Source organism: Nilaparvata lugens, chromosome 6 (assembly GCF_014356525.2).
Source record: "Nilaparvata lugens isolate BPH chromosome 6, ASM1435652v1, whole genome shotgun sequence".
NCBI lineage: Eukaryota > Metazoa > Arthropoda > Insecta > Hemiptera > Delphacidae > Nilaparvata > Nilaparvata lugens.
In genome coordinates, this window is record NC_052509.1 from 40,633,663 (window position 1) to 40,651,306 (window position 17,644).

Consider the following 17,644-nt stretch of genomic DNA (forward strand, 5'->3'; position numbering starts at 1 on the left):
TTTATGTAGATCAACAAAGATTTTATAAAAAGCTGTCTAACATACAGTAAGGGAAATTCGATAAACTAAATCTAAGGTATCTAAAGTCTCTCTTTAAAATTGTTTTTATAATTGATCTTTGGGTGACTGCAAGAGGCTCAATGACTGAGGAGGAAGCCCCTCCCCAAGCTAGAATTCCATATAGTATTATAGATTGGACATAGGCAAAGAAAACTACTTTGCACTGATCCACACTCAGAACATTACTAAGCTCTGAAAAATCGTGAAGCAGCTTTCTGAGCCTATTCTTAGCACACTGGACATGTTGTACCCAACTCATCTTGGAATCCAATACAACGCCCAGGTATTTGTAATGATCAACGCGCTCAATCATACTACAATTACATCCAGCAGACCTGGGATTATTACAAGAATGCATCGTTAGTGTTAGTGAGCCTGGATCAGCTTGATTTCACTTCTTGTGTGACATTGGTCGGGGTGGTACCCGGCATGGTTCCCATTTACTGGCTGTCCCAATTCATAGGACAGTCATGTTCAACAAGTCCTTTCTTGTGACGGCTTGTGGATTGTGGAACACATTGCCTGTTGAGCTGAGGCTAATTCAGGAACCTCGTCGGTTTGGCGCGGCTGTTTTCAGGTGGATGAGGGGTGGTGTGGGAGGCTGGACCTAGCAAATGGTTTATTGGTCAGTTTTTCTTTCTTTCTTCTTTTTCTCAAAACAATTCGATATTTATTATTTCTCTTTCTTCCTCTTCTTCTTTTTTTCTTCTTCTTCTTCTTCTCCTCATTCTTTTTCTTCTTCTTTTTTTTCTACTTCTACTTCTTCTTTTGTTACATTGTATTATTTATCAGTTTTTATTCTTTAATTTCTATTCATATCTCAATTATAATTTAGATTTCGTTATTTTTTTCTCCATTGATTATTATTTTTGTATTTTAATAATATTTATTCACCTTGTTTGTAATATTGTATATATTTTTTTCTGAATTTGATTTGTTTAATCTAGTAATTATTTAGTGTTGTATTGGAGGGTTGAGTGTAAGAGAGGGCCGGCTGCGCCCTAACTCCGCCCTCCTAGGTAAAAATAAAGGCAGCTATTCTATTCTATTCTTTTTTTGCACCACTATTCTCGTGTAAGTGCGTGTGTGTGTGTGTGTGTGTGTGTGTGTGTGTGTGTGTGTGTGTGTGTGTGTGTGTGTGTGTGTGTGTGTGTTGGGAAAATAAATTGAAATAGATGTACTGTACAGTAATCTCATTTTATTTTGCTTGTTGGCTTGAATCAACTACATTAGTAGGATTTGATTTTATGATGTATTTAATAAAGTTTCTGAGCCGCCATTGCTTGTAAATGTGCATACATTTATAAATGCAAATAGAATAAGATGGAATAATTCAATTCAGTATCAAATCATTATTGACCAACAAGATAAACGATTCACATATCACTAGATTACAACTAATTGTAATGAGTAGGTTGACTTACATAATTTCATTGTTGCGAATAATTTTGACAGCGACATCGTGGTTGCCCCTGGCGCCGTCCCTGGCGCGCACCACGTTGGAGAAGACGCCCTGGCCCGTGTAGCCGTAGACCACGTAGCGCGAGTCGAGCACCTCCCCGATGCGAACGCGATAGTAGCCTTCGGCGTCGTCCCAGTTGTCCGTCAGGCTCGGATTCTCCGGCAAACCTCCTTTCTCCAGCATTCCGGGACTCTGACAAATCATCATTAACAATGTATTTCACTACTCACTACTCACTCATACCATTTTTCTACAACTGCTCGTAGAACACTTCTTTACGTACTAGAAACTCATCGTAAAATAGCTGATTTTGGGGTAGGTAACTGATAATCTATTTTACACTCGCTAGGCATGCGTAGTACGTTTTTTCTATACTGCTCACAGTACGGTTTGACTTTACACTCGCTAGGCATGCGCAGTAGGCAGCAGGTACGTTATTTCAGGATTGCCAAAGTTACAAAATTGTTCATAACATCAACAATAGTGATTATTACAGCATTTTTTGAAATAAATATCGATAATTTGATAATAAAATTAAGAAGAATAATTTTAGTTGTGAAATTTTCTCACAATAATTTCAGCATTTATTAAAACTGATGTCATTGATTCAGAAGAAGAATAATTTGTCTGTGATCAGCTGATTGATCACTGATTCAATTCACCAATACAGCCACAGAATACATACCAATACAGCTATTCATGATGGCGGCGATCGATCAAGATTTTAGCACTCTTGTGAATCTTACAACTATATTTAAGGCAAATTATACTGCAGTTGTACAGAAAATATTATAATACGCGTACATAAATAGCTATTCCCAACACTCGATGCTTGATCGCAAAAATAGTCATTATTGAATTAAGAACGGTTTGCAAAACAGCTGATTCCTGCATCCCGTGCGCAAAACTCTCATTAGTAGCATTGAACCATCATTATCGATTTAATGTAATAGGAGTACTTGCAACCGGGAGCGTGTCTGCTGACTGCTGACAATGAGTTGAATGAAAAATGTTTTTTACATAAATGAATGAATAAATGACTGCATGTTGATATTAAAGTGAGAAATCGATGTGCAAACAATGCAGTTCGAAATCGATAAAGAAATATTTCATTTTATTTCTAATGTTTTTCTTTTTTGCTTCAATTAAAACTAGACTAAACACAGCTGCCTCATTTACTATCACCTCCAGTTTTTATTGAGCTCAATGTGTGCATGCCATTGTGCATGCAACGTGTCAGCTCAAAATTCCCTGTCAATAAGTCCCTTAAGATTTTTTGTGTAAAGTTTTTTTCAGCTTACTAGACGTTTTTTATGATTTAATAATAATATAATTTGACCAACATTTTTCTCTTATTATTGAATGTTGAACCTTCATTTGAAACTCGCTACTGTTACAGTAGAACTCTAATTATCCGAATCAATTGGGACCGCACCCCATTCCGTTAAATAAAATATTCGGATAATTAAAGTTGAGAAAACGGGAAACTTTGAAAAGAGACATCCACTAAATGAATATATTAATATAAATTATGGTAGTATTTTTAGATAGTAAGATAGTATTGCCTCCTGTGGGTTGGGGTAGCTTTGAGACTAACCAGGGTGTCCACTGAATCAGGCTCAGAAAATTCCCGTACCTTTTTTCCCGTATATTTTAAGTTTTTCCCGGTTTTCCCCGCCGGTTAAGACACATGATTAATGATTAATATGTAGAAATATAGGATGTGGAGGGGGGGGTACTCAGAAAGGAGTTAATTTGGATAAATGTAATATTCTTGAATAACAATTTAAAAAGTGAAACGGTATGTTTTTCATCAAAATTTAGCACCATTATACGATGATAACTGTACACTTATTATTTCGAATAATAAAAAATGTCACTATATACATTGGTGCTTGCAATATTTTATTGTAGCTCTAATGTTTCAGTATATTGTTTTGATACGTAAGAGAAGTCTAGAACCACTTTTGCATGCAAAATTTCCTAGTGCTAAATACAGAGTGGCCCAAACACCTCGTTAGACGTTATGAAGGTTCGCATTTTCGGTTCATTTTCTATTTTTCACCTACAGTCATCGGATGGAAAAATTTGATCTTTTTTTCAGATTTTGAAGTTCTGAATAAATTAAAATCATCGGAGCTCTCTATCTCCAATGAGTACTGAGTTACAATTTTAAAAAATGAGTGAAGTTTCAAGAAAGAATCAATTTTGATGAATTTTAGTTTTTAATCCACAATACCTTCCGATTGTCTAAACTCAAATGTATAATTATTCAAAATCCATCTGGGCGTAATTTTGTTCTCTACAACCTGAGACCGGGAAGAGTGCTCTATCTCCTATAGATGTCCAGGTTCCACCTGCTAACACTTTTTCCACCTGCTAACAATGCTCCTTGCATTTAAAAAACACCTCATTTCCAACTTCAACCATCATCACCAACTTTATTGTCCTCACATTGAGATTTCGAACAATGATATAAGTTCATAAGATTATGCTCTATAAGATCATTCATTGAATGCACTTAATTTGGTGTAGAGAAGTGCATAATGACACCTCAAGGATAAAAATTTCAAACAGTCATAACTTTTGAAAAATGATCAGATTTCCTGGTACTACAACTTATTCTTCTCGGCTCGTCAAGATAGTTTGAAATCATGTATCAAAAGTCTAATTTGAAAAGAAATGGGAATTTTTTTTGTTGAGTGTACTTCAACCCATATTTCCATAGACAAAATAAATAATGCCCAATTTCTATATTCAAAGCTGGGTATCTTGTGAAAAGTGAACACACATCTGAAATACTTCAGATGAAAATTCAAAATCTAGTCAGGGATGTGGAAAATTTCTTCTCTTCTAACTCCAATGAACAATAATTTCGATTTCAATACCATAAGAAAGTTACAACCGATTGAAAAAATAGCGATTTTAGTTTTCCCATTTCTTTACTATTTTACTGTTAGTCAAGAGTCTCTAAAACGAGACTGTTACATCATAGAAACTCATGATTGCTTTCAAATTGTAGAGAATTCCATCCTATACGAGCTCAGTTGCCTTGAATTCCCATTGAACCACTGTTTCCTATGATAGAACTACCGAGATCGTGAATAAGAGCATAAGAGGTAAGTATCTTCAACGCTTTCCTTTTTCAAGCGATCGAATCGTACTATAGGGACATATTTTTTCATAACCCGTTTACAGCAAATGAGAAATAAGATTCTTTTATACAATATTCAACATGAAGTATTTTTTTTATAATAACGGGGTATTGAGATATTCCTTTGAATATAGAAATAGTCAGTTATTTTGTGTATGGAATGGGTTGAAGTACACTCAAAAATTAATTTTCTATTTCTTTTACGAATTTCACCTTTGATAGATACTTATGAATCGCTTTGACGAGCTGAGAAGAATAAGTTGAAGTATGAGGAGACCAGGAGATCCGATCATTGTGTCAAAAGTTATGACTGAAATTTTGATCCTTCAGGTGTCATGCGCGTCTCTACACTAAATTAAGTGCATCCAACGGATGATCCTTATAGAACATGATCTTATGAACGTATATCATTGTGCGAAATCTCTATGTGAGGAGAATGTAGTTGGTGATAATGGTTGAAGTAGAAAATTTTGGTGTTTTTCAAAATGCAAGGAGCATTGTTAGCAGGTGCACCTGGAAATCCAAATGGTATAACGTTTACTAAACAATATAGTGGTTGTATAGAACAGTTTGGAAAATTTCACTTTGAATGTTGAGGCTAGGCCATTTTTTGGCCTAATTGCACCGTACTATATATGAGATAGAGCGCTCTACCCGGTCTCAGGTTGAAGAGCACAAAATTACGCCAAAAGGGATTTTGAATTATACATTTGAATTATTGTGACAATCGGAAGATATTGTTGATTATAAGCAAAAATTCATCAAAATTTATATTTTCTTAAAATTTTACTAATTTTTGAAAAATTGTAGCTCAGTACTCAGTAGCTCAGGAGATCGAGAGCTCCGAATGATTTCAATTATTCCGAATTTTATAATCTAAAAAAAGACAAGAGTGAATTTTTCTGTCCGATTACAGGATTTGGCAGAAAACTGAACCAAAAATACGAGGTTTTTTGGCCACCTGTATATAGCACACGGAAATTTTGGATGAAAAAATTGGTTCTGGACTTCTCTTATGTATCCAAACAATACATTAAAAAATCAGAACTACAATATAAATTGCAAGCACCAATGTATAATAGTGACTGGACTAAACAAACGTAGCTAGTTGACGGAAATGTCAAAAAATTCCCGTATCTCGACAAAATTCCCGTACATTTCCCGCTGAAATGAAATTTACGTACAATTCCCGGTTTTCTTGGAACAGGTGAGGACCCTGCAAAGTTTCGGAGGGGCAAAAAGAAAAAACCCAAGAGCCCAGTGATGGGTGAAACTCTAGGCACAAATGTGGGTGAAGAGGCTGAGTCGAGGGTGGCCAGGCGCCCAAGAGGCAATTAGGCGACCCCTCCCTCAGCGGAAGGACCTAAAAAAAGGCCAGGAGTGGAATTCACATAACTTAGGTCACACGTTTTTTGTTGGTGGAGAGATTAACCTCACCACTGCTCAAAAAAGGCGGCCATTCAGGCAAAACTGCAGACCCTGCAGAGTTTCGAGGGAGCCAAAAGAAAAAAAAACCAAGAGACCAGAGATGGGTGAAACTCCAGGCACAAATGTGGGTGAAGAGGCTGAGTCGAGGGTGACCAGGTGCCCTAGAGGCTATTTGGCGAACACTTCCTCAGCGGGAGGACCTACAAAGAAGGCCAGGAGTGGAACTTACGTAGGTCACGAGGATCAATCAGTCTTAAGAGATTGCCAAGATATCACACTGGATTGCGAGTGACTAGGGGCAAGTAGAAGGACTCTGTTTGGCTGCAAGCAACCAGGTGATGAATGTGATTTATAGAGAAAAACTCCCGGAGGACACAGGTATTGGTTTGCCCAACTAACGTACTTGCGAACACAATAAGCTCCGGTTGACGTGTGGGGTTCTTTGAACCTTTGGAGTCTTGAATCCGTCCCTTCAAACATAACATAACACAACATAAGATAGAATTACTCTAATTATTATAACCGGTTAAATATTTTACTGTATAAAATATTTGTAAATGTGTTTATGCTTTTTGAACATATCTGAAATTCGCGGAAATTCCGCCTATTTCCTTCTATAAGCGATTCGGATAATTGGAGTTCTACTGTAATAAAAATGTGAAAGAAGAACAGGGAGAATTCAGTTTCATTTAGTGAGGTGAATGGAACGGCCATGATTTGAAATTGTACAAGTGAATAAGTAGATGAATAATGGAATCAACCGATTATAATCATTTATGAGAAAATGAGTATGTTATTGTTAGCACTGACATTGTAATGCAGGACATCAGCTTCAGCGAACATGTCCCATTTGTTGCCCTCCTTCTTCTGCTTGGCGGCCATTTCGGTGGCAGTTGGCTGCGCGGCGGCCATTTCGGGCTCGAAGCGCGACTTGCGTTTCGGCTTGGCTTGGGGCGGTGGCGCGGTGGGGGCAGGGGTGTGGGCGGGAGGTGCCACCTCCTGCTTGGCAGGACTGGTCGCCGCCACCGGACTAGACACCGTGTTCGAGTCCTCACTGCCTGCACCTGCACCCAATCGCTGAAACAAATCCACCATTCTATCATTTTCATTATTTCTATCTTGATGAGAATAAAAAGTATTGGTGAAGTATAAATATTTTGTTTAAAAATAAATTTGAAATTAAATTTTACTCAACATGCTTTGCGCAAGTAATAACAACCCATTATAATTTTGAAATTGATTTTGAATTGGAAAAATTAAGAATTTGATTAGAGTACAGCTCATCAGTCAACTGTTGAAGCTATTTTAAAACATAATATCACTCGACTATATTTAAAAAGAAAAAATAATAAAATTACAGTATTCATTCATATCAAGTTTTCGGTGAGGGCTACTCTGATTCATCAGGATATTAAAAATCAAATACCCTTTTTTAAAAAAACTTTTGTTCACAACTTGTTTCAACATATTAATACCATTTTCAAGTGATTGAACGAAATAAAAAACGTTAAATAAAATAATTTTAATTTTTAAATACTTTTATCACAACATGTCTCGAAATATTAATGCCATTTTCAAGTGATTGAATGAAATAAAAACGTTAAATAAAATATTTTTTTATTTATTTAACAAAATGTTTACAAGTTGGAATTTAAAGTGTATCACTCTTAAAACAGTGTCTTAATACATTTAGGGCCGATTTCCGAGCTCGGGATCTATAAGTTCTGGACTTACAGAGTCCAGGACTAAAATAAACGCTCGGGTCTAAATCGACTTCCTGAGTCACGGGTTTATCTTCTAAACTCCGGGGTATATTAAGTTCTCGACTTATTTGAGTTCAGGACCAGGCCCCTGTTTAATAAAAACTTAGAAGTCCTGTAGTACATGTTCAATATAGCCGATAAAATCAGCTGTTCCTGTATTACAGGACTTCTAAATTTTTATGAAACAGGCCCCAGGATTTGAAGAAATATCATATGGGAAATTTTGAATATTCAACTGTTATATTGTTGGCATTATAGCAGAACAGAGAACAGCTGATTGGAGCGGGCTAATTCAAATGAGCATGCTCTCCAAACTATTTTGTGAAAATACGTTTAGATTTCTTTGTATATAGTCCAGGCAATGAATGCTCAAAAAAGGGTAAGGAGGGAAAAGTTGAGGAGACAATTTTTGACCCCGCAGTTCTGTTTAGGGTAGTAATGAGGTGAACATATCAAAAGTCCCCACCCCTACCCCCTGTGCTAAGGGTGTGAGGGTGGTTTAAAGGTAGGCCTACCATTTTTTGGTTTCTCGCATGAAACTAAAAAACGATGTATCCTAAGGACTTGACTGTCATATAACAAATTGAAGCTTACATAATCTCCTACAATATTCATTCTACAACTTTCATCATATCTCCTCTAGTTTTCGAGCTCTTGTAGGTGTGACATTTTTGAAAAACGTTAGAAACAAATTTTTTCTATTTTTGCTTCTATATCGTTTTAAAATCGACGGGAAGTGTCCATGCTGATTATCAGCTTACAGAGCATTGAATTCTCTTCAATTTGATGTATAATTTCACACTTTTAAGAATTTCCCAACACCTTTTGCAGCAGCTTTAGGGTTGAGTGTGAAATCTTTATTTTTGCAACAATAGAGCAATTGACAAAGGAATTTGGAGGGTATGTTTTAAACTAAATTTTTGACTTTGCAGCTTTGTTGAGACTAGTTAGGAGAAGAACGTATCAAAAGTCCCCATTCCTAACTCATGTGCTAAGGGGATGAGGATTGTTTGAAAGTTGCATTTTTCAGCGTTTTGCTTCCACGCTCATATCTTGAGAATAATGAGTTCAACCAACATAACTAATCATTCAAAAATGAAGCTTGAAAAATTCTCTACACTTCATGTTCAGTAGAATTTTGTGATATTCCCAAAAGCGAAGCAATGGCTTGAAAAGTGTTACGGGGGGGGACTCCGTCCAATCAAAAAGTAACAAACCGAAGATCCACAAAATCGTTTTGAAAGATCGGAAAGTGTAGTTGCGTGAGTTGGCTGACGTCGTAAACATATCAAAAGAGCGTGTTCGCTTTATGTTGCATGAGCATTTGAGTATGAGAAAGCTCTGTTGAAAGCGGGAGCCGCGTGCCGCGTTTGCTATCTGTTGTCAACAACCAAGAACGTCTTAATGATTGGCTGTATTTAAACGTGTGGTGAATCTCGCCCAAAGCGCCCGAAATCAAAATGATTGGCTGGAAACGTTATGGCCTCAGTATTTTGGGATGTGCGTGGTGTAAAATTCATCGACTACGGTATCTTGGGAAAGGAAATACAATAAACAGTGAATGTTATACAGACGAATGTTTGAAGGCCGAAATTGTAAAGAAACAACCGCATATGGCAAAGAAAAAAGTGGGTTTCATCAAGACAACGCATCTTGTCACAAATAAATCAAAACAATAGCAAAACTACATTCGAATTGCTTCTACATCCACCGTATTCGCCATGTTTGGCTCCCAGCGACTACTGGCTATTCGCAGACCTCACCTCAATTGCTCACCGGTAAGAAATGTCGCATGAATGCAGAGGTTATTGCTGAAACTGAGGCCTATTTTGAGGCAAAACATAAATCGTTCTACAAAAGTCTTATTGAAACGTTAGAGAAGCGCTGAAATGATCGCCTTGTTCTTGATTAAGATTACGTTGATGAATAAAGTTAATTTTGAACAAACAAGTTTTTTCTTTGTTAGGCCCGGGACTTTTCAGCTCATGATATTAAAGTTAATATTAAATTACCTTTAGAAGTTCCTCTCTTTGCTTTCTTCGTTTTTCAATAATAGCTTCTTCATCCTCTTCTTCAACAATGTTGATGTTGTCCAGCCTGTATAAAGATCAAAAACCATTATGTACTTTGTTAGTATATTACTTTTGTATTTAAAATTTACAGCCACATGAGTTATTGCAAAGGCGTACAATACTCGCCCAAGACCTCAGTAAAAAGAGTCACATATTTGGATGTAAGATTGAACGATATCAAGTCATGACATGCATCAATTAGAACATGAAAATTGAATATTATTTATTTATTAATTTATTGTACAAAATAATACAATTATAATATAATTATGACATTAAAGGAGAAACTAGGCTGAGCCTGTACTTCTCTCCAAAAATTTTGATAAAAAGTTAATGTTGTCCAAAGGTTGAGGTTATGATATCACACACTGCTTCGTCACTTGATTTTTGGTCCAGGAATAATGATTTAAAGATTTTGAATTTAGAAGGTTGACATAATACTTTAAATGAATCACAGAATGTATCACAATGAATAAATAAACTTGAGAAATATTACACTTATTTGAAAAAATGGAATACAAAATCACAAACCTACCCACTATTAGTAGGTTACAGCTGCATTATTATTATTTTAAAATTAATGAGCTATTAATTTAGATAAGTTTTTTTTATATTTATCACACTGAGACAGAGATCTATTTGATTACTACAGCTACAATAGAACTATTTTTGTATTTAAAAGTACCAGAAAAGTAGGCTAGCGGAAAATGGAATAAAATCTATAATGTTTTTTACGTTAAATCTCGAAAATTCAATTCGGTAGTACTCACTCATCACTTGAAGAAGACGAAGCTTCTACTTTCAAACCTTCCGATAAACTGTCTTTGAACTTGTCTCCCTTATCTGATTTACCTTTACGATGCCTGAAAAACATAGAAAATATACAAATCAGAGGAGTAAGAGAAGGAATTTCAGAATCATTCATCACAAAATTATATGAAAAATCTTGATGATTTCATGTTATTGAAATAAGTAGTCTCAATTACTTACCATAAACTCTCAACTCTACACGATTTATTCATTACATTCTAGATTATTTCATTAATTTTATATGGTATATTTTCCAACTAAAATAAACTTACCTACAACCTCTGTAGCCATCTTTTGCCCTATCTCTACTATTAGATCGATGATATCTATCTCTTTCTCCTAGGGGCCTCCTATCTCTATCTCTGTTCCTATCAAGGTCGCGTCTATCTCGTTCACGATCTCTATCGGCATCTCTTCCACGATTATTGTCTCTATCTGGAATAGAAACACCATTCATTTAATAATAATTATACATATCGATTTTGTATAATTTACTGACACACAATGATACAATCATAATAGATATTTATCATGTTTCAAATTATTGATTAATATCACTTTAATAAGAAAATTATCAATAAAATATATAGTTCCTATCTATCCATCATTGAACTTGTTAAAAAATAGAGACTTAAGTTGAGTTATAAATAACCTACATCTAACGTTGGTGTTTAATTATTTTCAATAGATCTCTTACATAATAAAATCTTAACTATTTCATCTGCTTTACGAAATTCATACTTTTGTAAAATATCTTGTTTCATGGTGATATAGAGAGTCATCAATGATACTCCTAGTTTTCCCTAGTCAATTACAAGTGAAAATTTCCAGCAATAGAAATTCCTAATCATGTAATAACCGCAGTAGATTTTATCTAGGGTCAGTTAAGAGGCGAAATGAGAAAATTAACTACCACTAGCTGTTATTCTAAAGCACTTGGCTACACAAATATACTCTTTTGACATACCATACTCTTCTCACGCTATCTTTCTCTCAAAAGTAGAATACATGATTGTTCAAATCAGTTAATTACAGAAATCATAAGAATCTACTCATCTGTTCGCAATTCAATTCTTATAGTTAAGAGATTTTACAATATCAATACTAGCTATAGCCTACTATAGTGAGATACATGTTATATTGGCAGTGGAGAAAGATGCGAGAACAGGGTTGCCGATGTGACTCCATTTCGCCACAGAGTATACCTACACAGCTCTAACTCAAATCATCCCATTACATTTGATATAATACAATTTTTCATTTTCTTTGATAAAATAACCAATTTCATCTCGAATAAATTTTACATTCATCAATAAAAAATCCCTCATCATAATTTGATTCAGAGCTTATTCATAACTGAGATCAGATTTTTATTTTCATACACACCTGAAATCTCGGCGGCTAGTTTTAAAAGCTTTGATGCAGCAATCTGAACTTCAAATCAACAGAAATTAAGTTATTCGGTAGGTATTATTACAATTTCTCTCAAAACTAATGTAATTTCAGGTATAATTCGTTTTTATCATACGGTAATATCTAAACATGATTTAATTTATAAAAAATAGATTTTTAAATCAATTATACGACTTGTCTACTCTGTAGTATTTTGTTATATCAAACTATTTTTTTATTATATCAAAATACGACATGACGGATGACCTGAAGATTGTTTACATCCAAACAGTCACTGTCAAAAGTAAAAATAGATTATTTGTGGCAAACTGACATTTCAAAGCTAGAAAGAGATAGCGCTATCTGCTTTGACGAATGATAGAAAAGGATAGCAACCCCATTGTCAATCGAATACTGTCATTCTAACGTGGATTTCACTACAGTGTTCTATATGATTTTGCTTTTTCTCATAAAACTACTTTTCATAAAATTTTAATAATAATATATGAATGGTAATAGATGTCTAAAAGTGGTCTAAATTTATTAAATTATGGCTTTAACTCTTCATTGTCAATTGCAACAACTTATTTTAATACAGTTCAATTGAAAATTGGAATATGAGAGCGAACCAATAGGAGAGCGACTCCTCCTTTTTGGTGGTCGTCTGTCCGGCACAGCTCTCATATCATTTGGTCTCCTTTCGTCATCTCTTCTTCTGAAAACATCAAACAAAAAATTGATTGATTAACATTTTTAAATTTAATAAATTTCTGATATTTAGATACAAATGGACTACTAATACTTGAAATAAGCTAGCTACTACAATAAAAATAATGGACTAGGTCGATGTAATACTGCAGTATTCAACAGTTCATTTTAAAATTCAACTTTTTTATTGTATCTAATGCCGATAATCATCAGTATATTATGGACCAGAAATATTCGTCAGAAAAATCTTATAAAAATAAGTTAGTATGAATTCATGAAGTAAAATCAATTGAATTAAAATATACAACAATGAAAATGTTAATTGGAAACCAACCTTTCATCGTCCCTTCTATCACGTCGTTCGTCTTCTCTCCTTCTTTCTTCTCGTTTTTTTCTCTCCTCTTCTCTCCTTTTGAATTCTTCTTCTCTCTTCTTTAGCTCCTCTTCCCTCCTTTTAGCGTCTTCCTTCCTCCTTTCTAGCCTCCTCTCTTCTCGTTCACGATCTTCCTTCCTTCGTTGTATAATAGCATCGGCATCTCGAAACCTTTTCCTTTGTGGGTCATTTTCTCTTACTCTATTATCTCTGGGTTTTCGATCTTTTTCTTTACTTCTGAAAAAAATAGCAACAGAAATATTAGGCTACGTAAGTAACTTAATAACAATATGAAAAAACTGTGATAAATTCAAGAGAATATATCAATAAATCGAATGTAAATAACAAAAAATGAAGAAAGAAGCGTCTGAAGAGGGGGGAATTCATTCATCTATTTATTCCATCATACACAGTTATAAAACACTTTGAAAGGCCCTTCAAGCTCAAAGTCCAATACTTTTATTATTCCAATTTATACAACAGTCCAATAGGTCAAGTGTCACATTCTTGAACTTGACTATTCACACTTCAAAACAAGGAAAAAATTGAATTTAAAAAAGTATGGATGTCTCAATTTCTGACATATAAGCACCTAACCGAGCTTGAAGCAGCGCCTGCAAAAAGCAAGAATTATAGAAACTATGAAATAATTACACATTCAAATAGTGATTGAAAATCAATACAAAATGTTGAAAAATGAACAAAAAACAAATAAGCCTAATACATAAATACTGCCAACCTTCCCAAATTTCACACAAATGACTCTGGGCACTAGTCAGCGACAAATCAGTGACATGTAAAAATGAAAGACTATAATCGGCATATTAATAATTGAAGGTACCTAGCTAAGCAACCGTTTCTACGGTAAATATGCATATCAAATACAATCAAATTTATTTCACAATAATAATAATACAATAAAAATGATAATCCTGAATACAAAGTAAAGCAAAATGATAATCAATCCTCAAATAGAGAGTGTGCCACGAAAGATGCAATATCCGAAGACCATAGATTCCACATGAAACCCGCAACAATATATGTCTGGCAAAATCCTCCCACATTGAACCCTCGTTACCGCTAAACCGGGTACTAAAATAATTTATAAATACCTTTTGTCGCATCAAGTCTTCCAAATTCATTTCGTCCTCAATAGCAGACACTTCAATTTCAGAATCAGTGGCAATCGCCGGAGATTTGGCTTTGAGCGCATTCTTAGCAGGTGTTAGGCCTGATAGGCCTGCAGCAGTCAGAGTGCTGGTGGAGCGACATTTCGGAGGAAGCGCCGCTTTTGTACCATTCGTCACCAATTTAACTTTTTCAATTTCAATATCACAATGAGTTCCAGACTTGACGTCGTTTTTACGTGGTTCATTCACCTCTGGCTCCTCGTCCTTTGATTTTCTAGGTTTTTTACTTTCTTTAACGTCACCATTCTCTTCGTCTCTTTTATGTTTGTGCTTTTTATGACGCTTCCTGCAAAAATATAACGTAGATTCTAAATTTTAATTGCTAAAAGTTTACATTTTTAATAGCATCAATTCAATGAAATTTCAGATTTTACAGTACCCCTGATAATCACAAAAATACGTAACTTTTTAGAAGAGATATTAAGAAATAACAGATGAACAATAATTAAAGAATGAAATATTATAAAAGGCAAAACAAATGTAACAAGAAAGTCAACCGTCTTATACAATATGGAAAAGCATAGCAACCAACAAACATAAGAGTTGTTTATCAGTGAATTTCATTGGGACATTCAATATTTAAAAGCTTTTATCAGTTTTTTACTGTTTTGCGATAGCTCAAGTGTGATAGAATAGAATAGAATAGAATAAATTTTATTTCACTTGCTCAAAATGCAATACAATATGAATATATAGTACATAGTATATATTTATGCATTATACAATATTATTACAAAGCATTTAAAAATAAATAAATAAAAAGTATATAATACATAACTAGCATATTACCTATTTGTTTATAAATAATAAACTGTAAATTTTAAAATTTGAATGGGATTTTGTATTATGACCAAATGAACATAAAATATATATTTTCGAAAATACAAATATATTATAATTATTGACATTGTATAACCAAAAAATAATGCATAATATGCATTTTGATGCAAGTGGAACAAATACTAGCTTGCAAAGTGAGAGAAATATCACTTGAGTGCAAGCAGGAGTCGTTTGGTTCTTCAAGCGCACACACACACACACACACACACACATTCACACATTAAAAAAAATTATAAATGCCTAATAGGACTCGAATTTTGAGATACAAAATTATTCAAAGGGTGTATAATCATGCTCAATGCAGCACAATAAACCATTCCTCAACATCATTTGGATGAGCTTCGAAAAGCCAAGGCTTTAGTTTTGATTTAAATTTTTTGAAGGTTCTCAAATTTTTAATTTCTGCAGGCAGAATATTGTAGAACTTCGGCCCAAGAAATAGAAAGCACTTCTGAAAAAGAGTACAGCTTGCTTTAGGGCATCTCACCAATCCCAGAGTTATCTGCCGCGTTTGCTGGGAATGATTACCCTCAACCATGGGCTGACCATAGCTTCCACTCATCCTGTAGAATAGAGCTAGGACCTTGAAGACGTACATATGTCTGAGAGGCAATGCATTTATCCGTCTGAAGAAAGGGAAAGAATGGGTTTGTCTGTGAACTCCAAATATAACTCGAACTGCTGCTTTTTTTAATGTAATTATTGATTTGAAGTGAGAAATGTAAGTTGAAGCCCAGCATGCTATCCCATAATCCAATTTGGAGTTAAGGAAAGCAAAGTATAGTTGACGCAAAATATTTGGGGGAAGGAATTGCCTTAGATTATAGAAAACTCTTAACAAGTAGAATAGATGCTTCCTTAGACCCAGAACATGGATATTCCATGACAATTTATCATCTACAACCAACCCAAGATATCTTATAGACTGATTTCTTTCTACAACAGTGCAGTTACACTGCATCCTATTGCAGTCAATTTCATGATAGAAAATAGGGACGTTCAACATGAGTGGTGATGACAAAGAAAAAGTTAAGTAATTTGTTTTTGCAGCATTTAGTGTTAACTTATTGTAATTAAACCAAAGGCGGAGTGTATCAAGATCTTGCTGCATCATCACTTGCAGTTCTTCAACATTTTTAGATGAATAAGACAATGCAGTGTCATAAGCAAAAGACGTTGCAATGTCATTGAACTTGTAAGAGAATAGGTCATTAATGTACACAAGAAATAGTAGGGGTCCAAGAACAGATCCTTGGGGCACACCATTGCTAATACTAAGAATGTTACTGTTTACACCTCCAATGGAAACATACTGCTGCCTATTTTCAAGGTATGATTTCATCCATTCTGAAGCCCGGCCACGGATACCAGCAGTATTTAGTTTTTTAAGTAGAATAGAATGGTCAACCGTATCAAATGCCTTCTTTATGTCAAGGAATAGTCCGGAAACCTTTACATTTCTTTCATTCAATCCCGAATAAATCTGTGAAATGAAGTTATATAATGCCATTTCAGTACTCAAACCCTCCTGAAATCCAAACTGACTCTTATAGAAAAAGTTATTACTTTTCAAAGAGTGAAAAATTCTCCTTCTCACAATCTTCTCATATACTTTTGAGAACACAGACAAAAGAGATATTGGTCTGTAATTTGAAGGATCCGAACGACTCCCACTCTTAAATATAGGAATCACCTTGGCAATCTTCAAGGGATCAGGGAAAATACCTGTATATATACTTGCATTAAAGATATCATATAGAACTGGAACCAATGGAACGGCAATTTTTTTTAAAAGATGTGAGGAGATACAATCAGGACCAGGAGACTTACCATCCTTCAAAGAATTTATTTCAGTAAGGATCTCATGGAAATCTATTGGTCTTATGAAAATAGTATTATAGACATTCTCTGATTTGAAACAAGCTTTGTAATTATCTATAGTATTTTGAGTCAATGGACTCATTGAAGAGATTAGTCTGGTAGGAACTCCGATGAAGTAATTATTGAAAGAGTCAGCTACCATTTGCTCATCAGATATTACCGCATCATCTATTTTCAATTCAATAGTCTGATTCTTCTTCGAGGTCTGTCCACATAAGTTATTTATTTCCCTCCATTGGTTTTTTACAGATAGGTCTTTCAAATTCGAATAGTACTTTGTTTTCTCTAGTTTGATCCATGTTTTTATATTATTTTTCAAAGCAATATACGAATTTTTGAGCCTATTATTAGGATTCCTAGCTAGTGCCTTAAAAATCTTATCACGATTTTTTATTGCTATACATAAACCGTCTGTCATCCAAGGTTTGAGCTTTTTAAGTCGGGCATGACTCTGACTTAATACCACTGTGCGTTTGGACTGGTTCAAATAGTTCTTTAATAAATCTAAAAA

The 17,644-nt window shown here is 34.6% G+C and overlaps 1 protein-coding gene across 1 annotated transcript in view; it reads right to left on the bottom strand.

The window, feature by feature from the left end:
* Nucleotides 1-17,644, bottom strand: part of LOC111056204 (serine/threonine-protein kinase PRP4 homolog) — a 68,028-nt gene that overhangs the window by 35,473 nt on the left and 14,911 nt on the right. The window contains exons 3-11 of the mRNA XM_039431454.1: nucleotides 14,335-14,698; nucleotides 13,783-13,836; nucleotides 13,184-13,488; nucleotides 12,771-12,856; nucleotides 11,022-11,184; nucleotides 10,710-10,802; nucleotides 9,880-9,964; nucleotides 6,915-7,181; nucleotides 1,485-1,714 (exon numbers count right to left, since the gene is read on the bottom strand). Of these exons, the coding sequence (XP_039287388.1) occupies nucleotides 1,485-1,714; nucleotides 6,915-7,181; nucleotides 9,880-9,964; nucleotides 10,710-10,802; nucleotides 11,022-11,184; nucleotides 12,771-12,856; nucleotides 13,184-13,488; nucleotides 13,783-13,836; nucleotides 14,335-14,698 (1,647 nt within the window). The remainder of the gene's footprint in view (nucleotides 1-1,484; nucleotides 1,715-6,914; nucleotides 7,182-9,879; nucleotides 9,965-10,709; nucleotides 10,803-11,021; nucleotides 11,185-12,770; nucleotides 12,857-13,183; nucleotides 13,489-13,782; nucleotides 13,837-14,334; nucleotides 14,699-17,644) is intronic.